The 21,806-nt window shown below is 35.8% G+C and overlaps 1 protein-coding gene across 1 annotated transcript; it reads left to right on the top strand.

Moving 5' to 3' along the window:
- The first annotated feature begins 6,027 nt into the window (after positions 1-6,027).
- Positions 6,028-20,637, top strand: LOC111502414 (uncharacterized). The gene is made up of 4 exons (XM_023156490.2): positions 6,028-6,188; positions 10,880-11,039; positions 13,095-13,508; positions 18,981-20,637. The coding sequence occupies exons 1-4, from the start codon at positions 6,177-6,179 to the stop codon at positions 20,486-20,488; spliced, it is 2,094 nt and encodes a 697-aa protein (XP_023012258.2). The 5' UTR covers positions 6,028-6,176; the 3' UTR covers positions 20,489-20,637.
- The last annotated feature ends 1,169 nt before the right edge of the window (positions 20,638-21,806 follow it).

A 21,806-nucleotide genomic window follows, 5' to 3' on the forward strand; every position in this document is an offset into this window, starting at 1 on the left:
GACCTGAAAGACGACTCATCATACAAACTAATCGGCTTCGTTAAGAAGCTTGGTCGAGTGTGAATAGTTGTGAGCTACAATAAACCTTGCGGGTTGTGGTGCTCACTTTGGACGTGACCTAACCTAACATAATAATTTTTACACCATGATCTATCGCAATATATTTCTAATATTTTATCTTTGTACAACATTTTCAATAATTCATACTAATTGCACTCGTAGGTATTTCCGTCAATTCTAAAAAGTAACATTATTGTTGCCATTATCTGTTTGGGTATTCCAGCGAAACTGTTATCTTTACTGATGTGAGCTGCATTTATTTATGATGTAGATTATGTTAGTGCGTCAGAATTTGATAAATAAAGTAGCTATGGTTCCAATGAACTAGATATGGAAAAAATCTGTCGGTGACTCATAAAAATATATTTTTCATGTGCTTACATTCTTTTTATAATTTCTTGAAATAATTCATGATCAGTTGAAAACATGGATGTAATATTTGGGAAAGAGAGGTGTGTAGATCATGCAAAGAAGTAATTTTCAGACACAAACTGGAAGAAAATTCTTCTGGAAACAGCTACTTCCATATAAACATTGAATTACACAAAAAAAATCCTTTCGAAACAAATACTTTTATGTGATCGCTAAAGTTACTTTTTGAAGTATATGTCCGGTCAAAACTAGAACATGACATTGTTTTGTGGTATCTTATTCAATGACAATAACACTCTATTGCGCTAAGATGTATAAAAGGAAAAATGTACAAGCAAGTCAAAGTTACATTTACATCAGATATGCAGTTTTTATGAAAACTATAAATTTATGGTTAGACTTATATCAGATTGCAGAAAATTATGTTTGCCTTATCAAAGTCTATATTCATTTCAAGAATTTCCCCAACCAGAAAACATCAAACTCATAAAACAAGTCAGTAAAAGAAACCGTATGAACACCTGGGAAAACCTAAATATCCATAAATTCAATAGTCTTCATTCACTTATCGAGGAAAAAATACAAATCGAAACTCAACAAGGCCTAACATTCAATACACTACACAATACAATACATATTTCTAGAAACAATGAACCTAGAGAAACACCAACACAAAAGATATGAACTTTTCTGAAAGAACAATTCGTTCAAGCCAGTCTCAAATTACCTACACTGTAGGTTAATCAGAAAACAACTACTCCCCTGGCTAATATCACGAGGGCATTGGATTATATCCGACAAGTGAAAGTGCAGGATTCATTACTGAAGTTATTCCTGCATATGCAGTTGTCGATACAACTGCCGCAATCGATTATTGGAACATACTTGCAGACCGATTTCTGGATGATCAGCCATTCGTTAATGCAAGGTAGTGTCTATCATCAACACAAAGTCGATAATTTCCAATAATTGAAAATCGAATTCCTCGAACTGGGCTGAAGCGAACGACAAACAAGTTTGTTATCACCCCATCTGCCTGTGAACGAGGTAACCAACCGCATATCCAAAATTTGCCTAATTTCTCGTATAAGGAAGAAAACTTCACAAATTGGGTGGGAATACTTGTACAATGGCTATTAATCAAATTATCTCAAAGAACAATTCGTTCAAGCCAGTCTCTAATTACTTACACTGTAGGTTAATGGGATATTACCTGATACCTATTGGGAAGCTTCTTCAGGGCCTAAATTTAATGAGTTGTGAATTTTTCGCCAGGCAAATTTAATGAGACATCCGCCATTAAATAACATTACAAGAAAACAATTAATTGAACATATAAATTGACGAAAAGGTTAAACATGTATAAGATTTTTTGTGGGTTTGACAAATGTCATACCTTCACATAAATGTCATTTCTCAACCCATTATTTAATGGCGAAAAAATTCACAACTCATTAAATTATAGGCCCTGAAGAAGCTTAACAATAGAAGCGAAAGCTTGGCAAAGTAGAGCAGAGTTTGATTTTTGATTTTTTGACTGAGAGACCTTGTCAATCCATTTTATTGTACATTTCTCCAGTCGCTAAGATTGTTCACTTTATATATATATATATATATATATATATATATATATATATATATATATATATATATATATATATATATATATATATATATATATATATATATATATATATTATATATATATATATATATATATATATTGGAAATTACTTTTAGGGGTTGCGTTTTCCACTCATTACAACCATGGGGTTAACCAAATAAATTACTGGCTAAGTGTCTTTTTGGTAGTATAAAACGATGAGGAATCACCTCTTTAAATGTTTTACACTTATTCAGTTACACCCTGTATATCTATATATATATATATATATATATATATATATATATATATATATATATATATATATATATATATATATATATATATATATATACACATCGGAAAAGTCTGGGGATATTTTTTTAACATACTAAATATCATAAAAATAAATGCATGAGGTCGTTTAATTTCGATTAAATTGGTACACTCGACCACCCTGTAGATTTCTATGGGTTGAACAAAGCCTGCAAAAACGGTAACTAATCTTTTATCAAATTTTTTTCAAACTGTAGGTTTTCGGCTAAAATGAATAATCTGAAAGTGTCGAGTTTGTACATTCCATGCAGTTCTTGCTCATCAATTAAACTGGAAATATTGTGCTTTAAGATGGAACGCCATCACTTACCATTGGCTGAGATGAATAGAGCTGTAGGGCTTCTTCAAGGTGGCATGCGACAAAATGATGTAGCTCTTTGTTTGGGGGTCTCCCAAAGTGTAATCAGTCGATTGTGGCGGCGTTTCCGTGAAACTGGCAGTCCAGCCGAACAACATCCAGGGCGAAGACGCGTTACAAATGCAGTTCAAGACCGATTTTTGGTCTTAACTGCAAGAAGATAACCGACAATCACATCACCTGAGTTGGTTAACGTGTTGCAGCAGACGCACCAGGTAACCATTGGTCTTGATACTGTCAGAAATCGACTGCATGAATCAGATCTCCACAACAGAAGTCCACTTAGATGTCCACCTTTGTCGAGAGGCAATCGCGGTAGAAGATTAGAGTGGTGTCAAGAACATCAAAACTGGGATGCAATTGATTGGGCCACAGTTTTGTTTACAGACGAATCCAGATTTGGATTTCATCCAGATTCTCGTCGAGTAAGACTGTGGAGACGACCTGGAAATAATTAACGTTTGAGACACGTCCAGGAAGTCCACACATACAGAGGTGGTACAGTAATGCTATGGGGCGGAATCATGATCGGCGGCAGAACCGATCTCGTTTTTCCAAATCTCTCCCTCACAGCTCGACAGTACCTCGACACCATTCTTCTACCTATCGTCCGTCCGTTTGCTGGTGCTGTTGGTGAAAACTTCCACCTAATGCACGATAATGCTCGTCCACATGTCGCGCGTCTAGTGACTGACTGGCTCACCAACGAAGGAGTTGATGTATTGCCATGGCCAGCACAATCACCGGACCTGAATCCCATCGAACATGTGTGGGACATGCTTCAACGAAAAATTACTCCGCATATGGGGAACATTCACAAAACGTTTCAATTGAGAGAGCTTTTAATCGCTGAATGGGCAAATGTACCTCAACAAGACATTGACAATCTCATTTTGTCGATGCACGATAGATGTAGGGCCGTAATAAACCAGCGTGGAGGCCATACTTTGTACTGATTCCATTTTTTTTTGTATTATGATTTTTTTTCGGGGTGCCAAAGAAGAGCCATATTTTTTTTAGGTTTGCTTATATGCGCACTCAGTATTTTTGACCATTTAATAAATTTTGTTGTAAGTTACATTCGTTTAATAATCACCCTTCAACTTTTTTTTCCCTAAAGCGATTTAAAAAAAAAATTTCACGGATGGTAGAATATGATGTGTTGCTTTTCCGGGTGTTCATCCATTGTGTACTATTCGATAGTCGACGTTTCGCCATCATCTCAGATGGCATTATGAAGACGAGTTACTGCTTCGCTTCGAGAGGTGTAACTGATGTTAGGTTCTTCTTGTGGTGTTTTTATATGGCTTCGCTTGCGTAAGTTGTATGGATTTGTTACCTGAGGGTTGTTAATGGCTTCTGGCGGTTCTCCTACCTGCGATGGTTCATTATCAATTTGTGGTTGTCTTTGGTGGTTGTTTTTAATTATTGTTTTCCAAATCCTTGGAAAACGGATGTCGATAGCAGATAGCACAGGTGCAAAACCCAAGAATTCGACAAATCAGGGAAGCTATCGAAATCGAAAAGCAAGGCCTCATCAACAAAAGGGATGACTCACTAAACATCCCAAGGATTTGGAAAACAATAATTAAAAACAACCACCAAAGACAACCACAAATTGATAATGAACCATCGCAACTAGGAGAACCGCCAAAAGCCATCAACAACCCTCAGGTGGAAAAACAGGTAACAAATCCATACAACTTACGCAAGCGAAGCCATATAAAAACACCACAAGAAGAACCTAACATCAGTTACACCTCTCGAAGCGAAGCAGTAACTCGTCTTGATAATGCCATCTGAGATGATGGCGAAACGTCGACTATCGAATAGTACACAACGGATGAACACCCGGAAAAACAACACATCATATATATATATATATATATATATATATATATATATATATATATATATATATATACATATATACACATGTACACACATATATACATATATATTTTCAATTCTTCAAATGTGTATTGATTGTGTTAAGGTATTTTTCATTAGGTTTTTCAATTTCTTTTCGAATGAGTAAATAGATCGATTTTGCTGAATGTCTAGAGGTAGACTATTATACAATTTCGTACCCAAATAATAATAGCTTCGTTGTCCAATGGATCTTTGTGTCTGAGGACATTGAAATTGAATGTGACGCCTTGTATTATAGATATGGGTGAGTTTGACCGGATTATTTTTATATTGTCTGATATTGCTTTTTTTGAAATATAGCTGTCTGACGTCTAGTGCACCCGATTCTTCATATAAACATTCACTTGGAAATCTTAAACTTTTGGTTAACATCAGTTTAAGGAAACGCTTTTGAATAACCCTGAGTAGGCGTAGGTGAGTTTCAGATATTCCTCTCCATCCTAGAAGACCGTAGCTCAGGTGACTTTCAACTAAACTGTAATATATTTTTTCTTGTTTCAGATCAAGAATGACATTCAATTGCCGGAATTTATGGAGAACAAAGCGAAGCTTTTTGAAGATCAAATTCACATGATAATCCTATCGCATATGTGTATCTATCATAATTCCGAGATATTTGTAGGTTACTTGGCAAAGTGAGTAGTTGAAAACTTGGCAAGTTAGTTTCATATGTGGTAAAGGGTATAAAGAATATTTTATCAATATTTATAGTTTGTAATCTGTTGTCAAAAAATGTTTTTATTAAATCAAGATCTACTTCCACACAGTTTTTGAGACTGGTCCAGTCTTGTCCCTTATAAAGAATTACGGTATAATCCGCAAAGCTAATTATTATTCCTTCAGACTGTATTGAAAATAATCCATTCACATAAATCGAGAAAAGAATATGCCCTAGCACCGTAACCTGAGGCACACCACATTCAATTTCCCTGAACTCACTGTAGGCTTCATTCATTTCAACACATTATTGGCGCTTATCAAGGTAGCTTTTGAAGAGTTCTAGACAATTATAATACGTTGTATAGCGTTCCTGTTTCACTTCCATTACAAATATTTGATATACAAAGTGAATGGTAGGAAGTGTTGTATTTGAAAGAAACTCATGATCATTGCATAATCCACACATCTTTGTAAAAGGTTTCTATTCGATGTATTAAATTTTTTATCACCTTTTCTTCGAAAGTTTCCGATTTAATATATCCATATAATGTTGGAGAAGTGGAAACCCAAAAATAGCAGAAAAACTCCTTTAACAAATGATTTCATCATCGTACTGCGTTTCAGAGTAAAATGCAGGTGGGAGAAAATATAACAAACATTGATGAAATATCAATAATCACACACAAGAAACAGTCTTATTATTGGAATTTCATAATGGTGAATAAGTTAACATGTGAATAGAAGGTGTGGTAAATGAAAATAAAATTGTAGCAAGGTTGCATAGCGGTATAAAACAAGAGTTTAAAGATAAATGACATTCATGTTATATTCTAGTGTCAGTTCACGGATCCTGCAATGAAGCTTATGGTAATTATATTCATTGGTCATTTATTTTTATAGTCGTTGTCGTACTTGTCCCACACATGATTGATAGTTGAGATTATATTTAGGGTTAGCATTTCTTGAGGGTGGGAGGGAAATTATGAAGTGTTTGAGTTATACAAAGTGTTATGCAGAAAAATGCTCCAGAACGCATATTTTCAATATGAATTTTGAAAAGCACCCGTGAAAATCGGCAGAAAATGGTTTTCACATATTTCGTTTCTGAAAAATAGTTTTTTTATAATACTTGTTTCAAAAGATCAAAGTAGAATATACCGTAATAGAAACATTATCTAAATTCCAATGCTAAATCTTGTAACATATAACTAGGGATTCTGACATAATTTTGAAATATTCAGGGTAAGTACTCTGAAATCGATAGAAACAATTTTTTCATATTTGAAATTAGCTTTTAGAAGAAATTCTCTCAAAAATAAAGTGTTTTAGAAAACTTTTTCACAATGTTTCAAAAAAAACCTGTAGAAAAAATGTTCTTCTCGACAATTTTGAGCATTGTCTTGTCTGAAATGGAAAGCGCCAATTACTGAATTTCTTCATGAACTATACTAAATTCGAATAAAATTTGAAAAACGCTTCTGTTTCTTTTTAAAATCCTTGAAGAATGATTTGAAAACTGTGTTATTGCTGTAGAAATCAGTTGAAAATCCTTCGACATTGAATGGCATATCTGCATATTCAGTATAAACTAGATTTAGGTGATATTCCGAGTTGAAAATGAATAAATCATTTAGCTTCGCCTATTAGCATACTGAATAGTAATACACAATTCGTAGTAAAAAAATTGTTAGAAATGATCTACTATTTATTATTTGTTTTCTACAAATTCTGAAAAAATTTTTACAGATCTTGTTTCACTAACAATACACTTATCCCTAACACCATGATTCAATAAATAGCATATATTTATTATTATTATTATATATTCTACTGAATTTTTTAGGGATTGGAGCAATATGGAGATATTTTTATTTTATAATTTCAACCTGATTCATTCAAAATTATTCAATTCAACTATCAGATAGGGTCTTCGAAAATACATCAGTTTAAATTCAACCTCATCAATAAAATTGATATTCTCTGGTAATGAAATTTTGTGATTTTGATTCTGATAATTACTTCCACGTATTTTTTTTTCGATCCGATATCGACAATACCACCACTTTTTCTGCTTCAATTATTCAAGTAGTTTCCTCCTCATATATTTTGAAAATTGGAACATAATCGATTGGAAGGAAACCATTTTGATTTCAAAAAATATTATTCATTTTCGTGAAATATAGAGCCTTTTTTATCAGTATATGGAAAAGTTGAAAAATTAATTAGATTCTTATTTTAGTGTACGGCGGTAAAAACTCATGAATAACGTAAATTGAGGATTCTAGCAAATAAGTATAGTAGAGATTTTATCAAGCTACTTTTTGAAAATATTCGAATTTTGACAGCTGTAGGTGTCACCTGTTCATAACAAAAATACTAAGACAAAGCTTTAAAAACCACTACCAAAAATTTCAATAGTAACAAATAAAAGGTTTACAGGCGTCAACAGGGCACAGCTCACTCATCAAAAATAAGATATGACCCTGACACTATTTATTTACCACTATCAATCAATGACCAAATACTACAAAGCAGTACGTAAAGTGAAATAGAACAAAATAGAACAATAATAATACAATTTCTCCATTACTATTGAACAGATGTATTCGGTTTGAGTTAACCCATTTGTGCCCAATTGATCTTTTTCTTTAAAACACAAATTTTTTAGAGTTTCATTATTAGATTTATGTAAATTAAAAAGTATTCTGGACAGAATTTTTTTTTTGACAAATACAAGAGAAAAATACGTGTACTCAAACGAGTACAATGAGAACAAGAGAGGTAAAATGTTATCTACGTAATATTTTTATTCGCTACTAACATTACTAGTGTGAAATTGTATAAAACAGTTTCCTTCTGAACATTAAGTTATGTTACATTTTTGGCAGCTCCACCTTGCACGTAAGTGGCACTGGTTGCATCTCAAATGTTTTTCTAATTTTCTTGGGTAGTGTCCTGTCCCATCATTCATCAAACTTCTTGGAATATTTCTTGAAGAAAGTCTAGATGACTGTGGTTTCCTATAACTTCTTAAATAGTGTCCTGTGATGGACCGTGTGAAATCTAGCAGATCAAGTTTTTTTGTGTTGACGAGAGCACATGTAATTCCCATGAGTTAACAACTGATAGATTTAGCATGTGTGTCCATAAAGGCCACCACCACTTTTTGTCTTGTACCGAGACTCTATAATTGCTAACTCCTGGTCTGAAAGGTCAACATCTCCTATCCCAGAATTGTAATTAGCAATCAGTAATGGTTGGGCCACATCAATTTTTGCTTTTGCCAATTGTCTCAGAGTAGTTAGCAAACCATGACTCGGGAACCATTTGTCGAAAAAAATAACATGGGCTCCAGATTGTTCAATGACTTGAATATAATATCCACTTCATGGCCATCATCAATGTGATCTAAAGCAGTTTCTAAAGTTTTCCATAAAATGTTGAGGTGTTTATTGCATCGAAACTTCGTGATCTCGAATCCATTACAACTGAAAAAAGTATAATAACTCAGTGAAACTAGCACTATTTGCCCAATATACTCATATGAGTACACATGGAAAGAACAACGTCTGGAATTCCAGACAATATTTTTTTTAGTTATCCAGCTATCTGAAAGTAACTTATACTTACACTTTTCATCAATTATCACAGATATTCACAAATAGAACAACAATTTACTTTGTATCTTCACTAAACAAACAGTGATGCAATACTCATAATTTTCGCGGTTATTGATATGACCGTTATTATTTTACTTCGGGGAATTCTAACGGAAAACTAAGTTTCTACTATGACACCGGTTCGAATCTTCTGCATTTTGTCTATAAATGTCGCTGTAAAAAATTTAATTTCAAAGTGTACTCAAATGAGTGCGATGGTATGAAATGGGTTAAAAACATATTTTTCGTTGATAAATTCTATATTTGTCATAATTCAATCAATAACTTACCTCAACTTAATTGCCAAAAACGACTTTCCGCGATAGGAAGACTTAACAGATTGTCTCTGGTCTGGATTCCTGGCCATACTGGCTTGGAAGGCAATGGGGCTACTGACTCCCATGCAAAAGAAGGTGCTGCTTCATCGGACCAGAACCTGTCATTGGCATCGCTTTAGGCTTTGCCAAACAAACATTGAACACCTGGATGGCAAGAAGATTTATGGACTTTTGGCAGAATATTCCAGGATTGGCTCATTCCAAGGCGTTTATTCACCCTTCGAAGCTTGATACCAAACAGTTGTTGGACTACAGTAGGTGTTTGAGAATTTGAAGAAATTAATATTTATTTTGTTCCCTTTTTTAATGTTTTTTGTTACGCCAATGTTTATTGAAATAATTGAAAAACGTCACGTAATTGTCAAAAATTACTTTTCAAATTGTACAACTTTTACGGAATAAACACAGTTTTAGAAACTATGAGCAGCCCAGTTTCTCAGTAGTACAACGTAAGCGGTTCAGACAATAAAATAATTTGGTAGCAAAGAGTGATTACTACCATAAGAAACATAACAGTAGGGATAAACTACGATGTTTAACAGGCAACTGTCATCTGAATCATCTTATGCAGAGACTCGGACTGTCGGAAGACAGTGTGTATCGCCTCTGTTTGGAAAATGATGAAACAGTTGTTCGGTCCGTTGTTCGGTCCGTTGGGGACCGAATCAGGTTTTCAGAGTTCGGCAGAACCGTACTCTTACCATCTGACCAGAAAGACCACTCACCATACAAACTAATCGGCTTCGTTAAGAGGCTGGGTTTATTTGGTCGAGTGTGAGCCATCACAAACCCTTGCGGGTGGCGGTGGAGAGTCCAATAGATCCACTCACTTTGGAGATAACCTAACCTACCTCAACTAGTCTTTTTGCCTGTATGAAATTTTATCAAACATCTCTCAATCTTTCATTCCTCAATTTCAAAGTGTGAAATCCACTTCATGAACACGACATATTAAATAGGTATATACAGTGCGGACGTAAATAGTCCCACCTCTTAACTTTTTAACGGGACAAGATATTGTGGTCGAAAAAAAATTACGTTTACAATAGTGTTGCCGAGAAGGCGCTAGCAACTTTATAACGTTAAAAACACCTAGAGACGACAAACAAAAAACTCTCAATTTTGATTAACTTATAGTTATAAGTTTACTTATAACTATTTCTTGGGAGTATTATAAACATTGTGGTACAGTAACTTTGCTATTCGTAATCCGAGTTTTTTCTCAATTTATAGCAAATATTGCGGTTAAAAAAAGTTCAAATTAAGAAAACAATCAAAATATTTTCAAAATCAGTTGTTCCTTTATAATACAAGGAATTATAAGGGATTTACACTTTCTCCATTATTTATATGTTCTTTCGTCACAAAACATTTCAATTAGCTTCCAAAGATAGAAACTTAATACGCCAATGAAGCCAACTGAAGGCTTTCTAACTAATAATCTTGTTTACACATTAAATGCACTTTTTGCTCTTCAGTAATATTTGTAATTGACTTACTATATCTATTATCATTAACTATTTATAGATTATCATTTTATTATTATCATTACACTTTTCAGCTCTGGCTTCTAGCCCTCTCTGGCTATATCATAACAGTCCGATGCTCCCTGAGTACGATAGTCGCCAATCCTGGGGGGATTGGTGGTATTTATCGTGGTCCAAACTCTGAAACAGTTATCAAAGGACCAGATGGAAGTCTCATAACATCTCAGGAAACAGGTATATGCTTTCGAATTAAAATTCAGACTCGTAGAATGCAAAAATATTGTGTTCCTAAAAACCCAAATTGACATAACGTTAACTTCCTTATTCTGATCGGTAGACTATCTGTAGGTACCTAATATTCAATTTCGAAATCAATAACTCACGGATAATTTGAAAGAGTCATTTTGAGCTTGCCAACTTCATATTTGAGCGTACTATTGCGTGAATTGAGAACCAAAATATCAATAGATATGATTAAGACTGGGGACAATTTCAGTTTATTGATTGAATATTGGTACTCAGATTTTATAAAATATTCAACAATAAGAAATTTTGTGATGCACTGTTTGGAACCTTTGGTGTAGTAATGATGTAGTATTTCAAACCACTGAATAGTCCAATCAGTTAGTAATTGGTCACATTCATTAACTTATTTTGCAGATTGTGGGAGGATATATACCCAAAAATATATAGTAGGAAGAATTATAAAATGTCATCATACTTTTTTATCAGGTCTGAAAGTAACTGAACTTTTTGAATCGTTCAGTATGAAATTCAGCAGATAAATTACTTTTTATGTATCTATCCGTTATCTATATACATAACAGTACAAATTGTGTTTTTCGAAAAAACAATTTTCCTTGACGGGTTGGCTGTTCTTGTTCATTTTTCACTGCTGTGCATGCTGTTTTTGGTGAGTGCTTTGGATTGGGATGTGTGGGTTGAGCAAACCGGACATCGGATGCCTGCTTCCACGTAGCCCCGCTGAATACTATAATGACGAAATCACTTGTGGTTCTATTATTTCCTAACTGAATGGCATCCCAACGATGGCTTAATCCTAAGGTGTGTGTATTCGTGCCGAGAGAATAAATGACACTGAGCCTATCAGCTGTCTCTACGGAACCTTTGAGATATCGGGCGTCCTCTCGTCGCGGCGTAGCATCGCCTTGTCACGGTAATGCCAAGCTTTACCGTGACTGACCTTTCCCTAGCTACTCATGAGACTTTTATGAACAGAGTGAACTTAAAATTTCATTCTGGCGCTGAGTTTGGCGCTGGCGCTCGATCAGGAGCGAGAGCTTCTCAATTCTCCAACTCCTGATCCAATAACTGAACCTAAAAAAAAATTAGTGGTGAAGCCAAGAAACAACTGAGCCATTTCCTCAAGAGCGGGGTACCTTATTAAACCGCCTTACACCAAATTCTTGAGCGGCGTACGCAGAATCTGTCCCAGGTGGAGGAACAAACTCCCTATGAGCAGGTTAGCAAACGTTTGCGCTCAAATGATGATTCACCAAAACAAGAGGCGAAAAAGCTCTGCACGGTTGAATCTAAGGCATCGTCAGGTCTAGCTGACGTGCAAAAACCCTCATATGTGAAGGCTGTCGCGGGTATCAAGGTGGCAATCTTGCACCTTGACTATCCGACTACCTCATTAACGGTGAAACAGCAGCATATACTTTGTGCCTGCCCTACTGGGGACCGAATCAGGTTTTTAGAGTTCAGCAGAGCCGTACTCTTACCATCTGTTCTGAAAGTACAAACTAATAGGCTTCTGTAAGAAGCTGGGTTTATTTGGTCGCAATCCTTGCGAGTTTGCAGTGGAGGGTCGAATAGACCCACTCACTTTGGACCTAACCTAACCTACTAAAACACTAAACGATTGTTTATGGTTTCCACTCAACATTCAGTAATTTCAAAGTCACTTAACTTTAACTTAACTTTCAATAATCATTTACAGCTGAAGCAGTTCTTTAGACATGGTACTTAAGAAATATTTCATATATTTTTTCTTTCTTCGAACGAATTTCCAAATTTGAATTGCATAAAAAGGATCTTACAGGTGTTTTATTCAACTATGAATTTTTATCTTCATTTACAGCAATATAATACTACATTATAACTTTTATATACACTTGTATATGTATATGTATTGTATGTATATGTATTGTGAATTGTTACTACAAGTCTGATTTGAAAACATACTGAATATCTATATTTTTTATTTTCACATATTTCGAAATTAAAACAATTCCTTATTTCACTGATCATAATAGTTTACAACAGGCGGCTCAATTCAAACCAACTCCAAACTGGAACCCATCATAGTAGCTGAATCAGAAATCGCTTCTCCAATCGCACCAGAAATAGTTCCTGACGTCAGCCCTGTTCCATTAGCTCCACTATTAACACCAGACGTTCCTATAGCCACTCTCATTCCGCCTCTGGAACCAGTCATTTCTGCCACGGTAGCTCCAATAACAGCTTCGGTATCTCCGGTTATTGCATCAGTCAATCCAGTAGTTGAACCTCATGTGGTGGAGATCATAGAACAGGATCCTCATATCATTGAAACCGAAATAGTCGATGCTCCAGATGTTGAACCTGAACTGTCTTCCGATCTGGTAGGACCGTCAGGAAGTATTTCTACTAGAGGATCTAGTTCAGTCGTTTCTGGTCCAGCTTCAACGACAATATCAAGTGAGTAACTTAAAATTCTCTCGTGAAGATAAATGAGTACCTGCAGGGATTTCATTGGTGTGGTATCAAATCCAAGTTGATTTTTTTTTTCGAAATTAGGAAAAATCTAAACCCGAGAAAGTCATCACTGATTAAATGTTGAGAAGAAATGGAAATAAAGTAATTGAAAACTATGTAGGTACCTTTCAAACCAACGAATTGATAAATTATGCCCTGAAAGTTCATACTAAGCTGATACTCCGACACTCCATCGTAGTTGAAAGGCCCCACTCCTGAAAAACAATATCAGACGGCTATACTTGGATCGATCTGATGATGAAGAGTCACACTCCAAAACTGGCCTAAAGGTTATCGTCGTCATCATCCTCATCACCGTTCAGTCGGTTCTGAGTACAGCTTATGAGTCTTCTTTTTCTATTTATGATCACCATTTACTTACGTCCTAGCTAATTCAGTTTTGATTTTTTACATATTTCACTATTTTTGTATTTCTTTTTCCATCGTTTCATTTTCAGTGTTTATAGGTATTTTTCTATGTCATACTACCATCATGATATCGGTCTTCCTTGACTTTTTCGTTGGATATGTTAGAGGAGAATATTGACATTTTCAGCGATGTATTCAAAATATTTGAAACTTATATAATTTTATTTGTCGGTCGATAGCCGGTCGGTTTGACGTGGGTGCTTTGTTCACCCGATCAAACGACCGCCGTGTTAGTCGGTGGTTCAAGCCGCAGGCTAAACGATGGATTTTCACTTGCTGTCATCCAACCCATGTTAGAAGTCACACGTTTAAAGGTAAGACCTCGTTAGTCTTTAGCTTGCACAAGTTTCAACTTCTGAGGGTTGTCTTTCGTAGGGGTGCGACAGCTGGTTAACGGAAAAACATATTTTAGAGTCTCATGTGTTCTGAAACTCGCATTTGATCACCATAGCATTTGGTACAGCTTTCACAGTTCAATTTTAATACTTCGTTGCGGTGTTTCAGTTTTTTGTTTTGAGAAAACATACTTTTCAACTGTATTTTCATTTGAGAAGGTCACTTCAATACGTTCGTTACTAAGTAACATTTCAATTTTTTTACACAAATTTTCTACTTATGGTATTTTTTAATATTTGGTGTTGACTCTTGTATTTTGGGAAGTGGAACTTTGATTATTTTTCGGATAAGGGAACTATTGTTTGGAATATGGCCTAGAACCCCACATTAAACCGCCAAGAAGTATGAACATTCATCCCGAGGATATTCTCGGCAGAAACACCTGGTATGCAGACGGGTCGATAACCAAACATAGGACGAGAGCTAAAATTTGCAGTGCGTGAAGAAATCTTCATTTAAATCATCCGCTCGATCAGAACACATTTGTCATCCTGGCTGAAGTATGCAATCTTTCAAGGCACAAGGAACATCAATTTGAGGCCCAAACGAAGTAATCTGATCGATATTTATAGACAGCCAGGTTACAATTCGGGCACTAATGAACCCAGAAGAGACATCAAGACTAGTCTAGAAATAGCGTGACGAACTGAGAAAATTAGCGGACGCAAATATATTGACTCTATACCAAATACCAAAACACTCAAATATCTTACAACAAGAAATCTGATGAATATGCCAGACCTGAATTATCTCCATACATAGGCCCTGAACTAACTGTGCAGGTACCAAAATCTTTCGTACGCAACCAATAAACTTTTTCCGTATCAAATTATCACGAAGTAAAAAACAGTATGTGAATTTCTGCCAATTTAAACATTTAGGATATAACACATGGGTTGAAAAGTCCCGTGCCTATGAAAGAAAACGTAATCTCCATCAAGAGCTACACAATCATTCCAGCGCCGCTTTAACATTTCAATACCTCATTTGCAGAACGATTCATCTTTTGCCCCAAATTAGGCAGCAATAGCCTTTCCATTCGAGCAAAATTCCTTACCGGTGAGCATTTTTTTAGGTCTGCGAACAGCCAGTAGTCGCTAGGATCCAAATCTGGCGAATACGGTGGATGTGGGGGCAATCCGAAGTTCAATTCATGTAGTTTGGCCATTGTTTTGATTGACTTGTGACACGATGCGTTATCTTGATGAAACTTTTTTTTTCTTTGCCATATGTGGTCCCTTGTTGATTGACAACTACCGACCAATAACTATTCCTAGTGTGTTGAGAAAAGTAATTGAAACATGTATCTATGAACAACTACTTTGCCCTACAGCTTTCTTGGAAAATATCTATAGAGGAATTGACAAACGAAAATTTGTGGCCACACTCTTCTTCGATTTATCAAAGGCTTTTGAGTCTATAAACTCCAATATACTGGCCAAGAAAATAAGTTCAATTGGAATTCGAGGTAAATTTCTATCTCGGATTATATCTAACTCACAAACTAATGAGTCGAATATCATGAAATTTCAACAGATTTCTTTTGGAGGTTAGTACCACACTGTACTATATACAGTAATTCCACTTCGGGTGATTTTTGGTTAAAATTTTCTACACGCAGACCCAGGAGTTGCAGCCTCAGGTCTACGCAAACGACGAGTTCAAGACAGGCACGCAACCCTTCCATAGTTGTCGAATTTCATGGGTTTCACCCAACCTACTGTGAAATGGAAATATATTTTGTCACATCAGAATATGAACATCTGCCGATCCCATGAATTTTTAAAATTTACTCGGAACATAGTTCATCATTGTCCAAATGATCTGGCTTACTTGAATATTACACAAATGCAAAATTATCATTTGTACAATTTTCTCGGGTGCCCAACATGGTTTTCATCGACTGTATTTTTTTGAGCAGTTTATATGAATAGTTGTTATGTTGAGCAGTGTTTAGACGCTTTGGTTGAGATTGTAGTAGGGAGAAATGTCATTAGTGTCAAATACGTCAGCATTGTAAAAACTGAAACTCCTGGACACCAACATGGGTAAAGTCATCTTCGTGTCGTTCAGGCTTGGAGTCCAGCTCCCTTACCCTTTCGGCTGATTTTTGGTCTCGAGAAGGACCAATGGGTTCATGACTGATGGTATGGCGGCATGAAGTTCTCAGACATCGGTACCGCCCTTCACGGGATACCCCTACCTGGCTAGGGTGGGATGGATGAGAAAGCTATTCATCCGTTAACGGGAGACATGAGGGCCTCATTCGACAGAGTGTCGGGGCCTTCTATATCGGGAGGGGTCGTCTACAGCATTATCTGTGGCTTCCCTAACTAACGGGTTTTCGTGAGTTTCCGTACTCTAAAAAACTCGCTGATTCCTCGACTGAATGGACTGCCGAATGGAAGGCAGCTACAAATCAATGCCGATGGCTTCGTTCCGCACGAACCAAGGAGCATTCACAATCATCCTGATTAACTCATTTTGTAGTCTTTCCAAAATGGAAATGCTGGACGGAGCCGCTTGGCCCCAGACGCCTGAAGCATACATGATGACAGGCTTGAACATCGTGTTGTAGATGGTAATTTTGTTCTTTGAATTTTCTATTGACCAGAGGGTACATACTAGCTATCCGACCCTCGATCTTTGACTTAAGCATATGATGTGCGGGTTCCAAGTGAGCCTACGGTCTATTAGAAGGCCGAGGTACTTTACCCGCGCTTGCCACAGTCAATCTCCCTTCCAGAGATTCTCACTTTTCTGGCCGGAGAAGATAGTAATCTTCCCATGGTTATCGCCTGAGACACCAACATCTAAGTGGGACTACTGTTTATAAGTATACTGTATTAGTACTAACTGAAGAAGCACTAAATGTAGTTAGTACATGTGTTTAAAGTCAACAGGAGAACTTCCAATATTCACAATGTGAGAGAGAAGGTTCCAAATGACATATTTGCTTGAAAAAAATTATTGTGTTGATAATTTAAACATTGCCATCAATATATGTAGTTATACATAGATATATAAAATATTTCCTTATCAATATTTGTAATTCGATGAAAGCTCTGATTAGAATAAATAATCAGAATTGACGTATGAAATGTATTGAAATTTTACTTATTTTGTATGAATACATTTCAATTACGTTTATCATGAACTCAAAAAACATTATAAGAATTCCATGGAAATCAGTCCAGAGTTCAATAAATACGAATTACAAAGTGGAAAATAGTGAATCACCTTTTTTTCAAAATTGATATATTTATTCATGAAAATGATACATCTTTACCAACTGAATTTTTAAAGAAGGTTTTTGTGTCAATAGTTACCTAAATTTATAAACAAACTCATTATAATGCAGTAGGATAATAAGTGTAGGTTTTATGCCATAAAAAAGGCATCTGCTTTCGAAAGAAATTCATTCTTGAAAAAAATTGTCTCTTCTTATATAAAAAGTTTCAAGTATTGGAAAAAGTAGCAGACAAGAAACGTATATATAACCGATATTTCGTCAGTCTGTTATCGTCAGGGTGAAACTAAAACTACTATTAGAGTTAGAAAACAATGAGAATGAGATTAGTAAATACAAGGTTGTTCATATAATAGATGTTCATGTAATAGATGTTCATAACCACATTAAAAACTGTAGATATATCCAATATTTATGATCAAACAAAATTTTGTGTTAACACACATGTCAAGAAAACATTGAGCACAAATACGCCAGAACAGTAAAGAAAGCAAAATGTATTCCAAATGAAATTTTTCGTACTAATTTCTAAAAAAAAAATATTTTGGAAAACCTGAAAAGATCACAAAACACAAGAACTCAAATAAACTATCAAGAAGGAGAATTAATTGACATAAAACATCTGACATTGAGAAAGAACAATTTTCCTAGTTTGCCACTGTTACTAATCATCTTCTAAAAGGAGAGGTTTCGATATCAAATTCATAGATTTCATGCAATGCTATTCTAAAATGAAGAATTTTGAAATCTATATGATATGTATCTAGCAAAGGAAAAAAAATAATTTCACTCAAATCATTGAGATCAGTTTTTTTCATCCACATATTAATCAGATTGTAAAATCCAGGCCATCTCGAGAAACAACCTCACAATATGGCCGATTAAGTTGACATATTCACCTTGAGTACATCTATTAGGAGCTAGGCTGCAGTCAATTTTATGGGATGTAATTGGGTCTTACAAAAATCTTGATTGTCCAATGTAATTTTTCCGCATTGAGAGTAAGGAATTGAATATATTACTTCCCTATCATGTCACAATCAGTTATTGAGAATGCCCAACAGACTTAAACAGCTCAAATATATGAAAATAATATTGTTGCACTATGAATTTCTAAAAATAGCATATAGAAGGCAATTATTACTCGCATTAACCCCCTTGTATATGCGAATACTTCAATATATTTTCAATAAGTCATCTCTAATGATTCACAAACATGTTCTGACTTGTTAAAACAAATACAGATAATCTGAGTATGTGTAGGTATTGCAAACAGCAGTTAAAACTGGGAAAATCAACACTTTCCAGACACACAAGAATGAAACCTCTTTTCTTTTCAGAGCCTGCTAGAGTGGTGATAGCTGCACCTGTCCTGCCTATTGTTCCAGTTATATCATCGGTCACGACCCATCTACATTCCACACCATATGTTGAAGTTAACAACGAAATTCCTCTGAAATCAATTTCCAGAGCAACCGTAGCTGCCGATGTATCGCTTGTTCTATCAACTATTGCTCCCATTGGGATCAGTACAGTATCCACCTTGGCACCACCAATAATCAGAGATGTTTCTAATGTAGAAACAGGTCTGAGAAACACCGGAATCAATATAGTGTCTACATCATTACCACCAATAATTAGAGATAATCCTCCCATAACTGGGAACATTGGAGTCAACGTAGTGTCTACGTTAGCACCACCCCCTAGTGATTTGGGTAATATAAGAGGTTATGCTGGATCCAGTTCAGTTTCTTCAACAGTGAGAGATTTTCGTCCTGTGGTTTCCTCTACAAGTCGCCCACCAGAATTTTGGAACCCTGATATTTATGAACAAGTCAAATTACAGGTGTCAACGCCTCTTCCCGTAAGTAGATTCTCCACTGCTTATAACAGAGTTTTGGTAACCCCAGCCTCACCTAACAGCTTGAGTGAAGACAGTGCCATTGTTCAACCGGCTTCCTCATATGGGTTCATTGATAATTCAGCAAGATCTGACCAAGATTCCTCAACGTTCTCGCCTGGAGTTATTTATTCATCAACTCTGGGACCTCCGCCTATTGTCACCCACGACACTCCAGTTTCAAGTGAAAATATACAAGGCCTAGATGAAAATCTTCAAAATACTAAACAAATTATCAATACCAATGTTGGAGCCAATTTACAACCAGGTTCTTCCAATGAATTTATTAGAAATTCGCCTTTCTCCGGAGAAATTTCTCCTACCCCAAGCCCTAGAGTAATATATTCATCAAAATTCCCGCCAGGATACTCTTTTGGTAATGATGTTGCCTTGCCGGATGGAAATATTCAGAGACTTGAAGAAGCAGTTGTAAGTAACGGACAGTTTTTTATTGACCCGACCAACATTCCATCACGAAATATCATACCACCAGAGATAGGTCGTCTTCCACCTGTTTCCAATGGAGCTACAGACTTGGGAACAACCGTACAAGTTTCTTCAGTTCCAAGAGCTCCTGGACTACTCTCGCCTGAGTCACCCAACGTTCAAAGAATCGATAACGCAGGAAATGGAGCAGCTGATAACTACAGGAACATCCCTGATCGAAGTGAAGAGAATCTGCAAAACGAGATAATTCTTTCTGATTCCGGACGGGATTTGAGTAATGAGGTATATCAACTGCCGGTTGGATTTACTTCCAATGTTCCCCTGTTGAGAAACACGAATCCTATAGTTGACAGTGGAGATTTTCGAAGGCAATTCGCACAAGTTCGATCACCTCTCGCACCTGATAGTGGTTATCCTCTTAGGCCAGGAGATTATGATGACAGTGGTTCTGTTAGTTTATGGAATAGGTATGGCCGTACGGCCCAGCATAAAAACCAGTGAAAGTTTTTATGTTCTCGGTGATTAAGACTAGTCAGTTCATACAAAGAGGTGGGGGATAATTAGTCTGGCACTGTTATTTGTGTCTGCAATTTCATATTATGTGTTCTTATTATAATTTATTTGAGTTTCAATAAACTATATATGATCAAGTTCTTTTATTTTTGAACCTATGAGTTACTTCACAATAAGATTCACACACACAACACACAACACAAAATACTACCTAGAACAGATCACTTCTTGTAATTTTATTATCATTTCATCTCAAAAGGATCTATTTCGCTGCATTCATAATAAGACAACTCTCAAGTTTGTGTTCTGAGTAAGGGCATTTATCGGATGATAACAGACTCCTGCAATTCTCCGGCCAAAATTCTTGTCAAGACATTATGACCTTCAGGTTGAGACTAGGAAAAGTTTCATTTCTCTAAGAATTAGTGAACCAACCACTTTAACATTAAATTAAATTGAAAGGGTATACTTTCAAAAGCGATTATTTTTTGGGAAAAAAAGGTTTTTTGTCCTTCTACTTCTCCATCTTGATACAAAAATGTGGGAATCTTCCAAAGAAAAGAAGGAAGCAATCAATTCAAAAATTAACTCTATACAAACATGTGTAGATCATATCATGCAAATATGTAACTTTCAGACATATACTGGAAGAACAGCTATTTTCATATAAACATTGAATTATAGGAAAGAAAACTACAGTGGGGCCTCGGTAATCCGGACTCCCGTTTGTTCGGTGATCGCTGTAATCCGGCCGGTTAATGGGCTTCTCGGGGGAGGCGGGCATTAAAAGACAAATTGCTAATTATAGAAATGTTGGATAAAAGTGACAGCTACCCTGTCATTGCTCGGAAGTTTGGTATAGGCAGATCAGTAAGCGACATAAAGAAGAACAAAGACAAAATCCTTGAAGTTCGTTAGCCTAACAGAAAGTGGTCCCAAAAAACACTGAAGAAATCGGAAAATCCTGTTTTAGAATATGATTTGTTTAGATGGTTTTTGCAACAAAGCTGATTGCATGTTCTTATAAGTGGTGATATAATTTGTGAGAAAGCTCGCATTTTTCATCGCCAGATTACAAACTTCAATATCGAGTTTAATGCAAGCCGGGGATGCTTAGACAAATTTTAAAAAAGCCACGGAATAAGACGTTAAAAAATGGCCGGTGAAAAACTGTCAAATGATGAGGCCGCTATCAGACCATTTCACTAGAGTTACAGAAAGTTATTAGAGAAAAAATTTAACAGCAGCATAGGTTTGCAATGCTGACGAATCTGGATTATACTGGCGATTATTACGAGATCATACT

This window comes from Leptinotarsa decemlineata, unplaced genomic scaffold, assembly GCF_025532065.1.
Source record: "Leptinotarsa decemlineata unplaced genomic scaffold, Ldec_3_MD MMD2_tig00026314_RagTag_RagTag, whole genome shotgun sequence".
Taxonomy (NCBI): domain Eukaryota; kingdom Metazoa; phylum Arthropoda; class Insecta; order Coleoptera; family Chrysomelidae; genus Leptinotarsa; species Leptinotarsa decemlineata.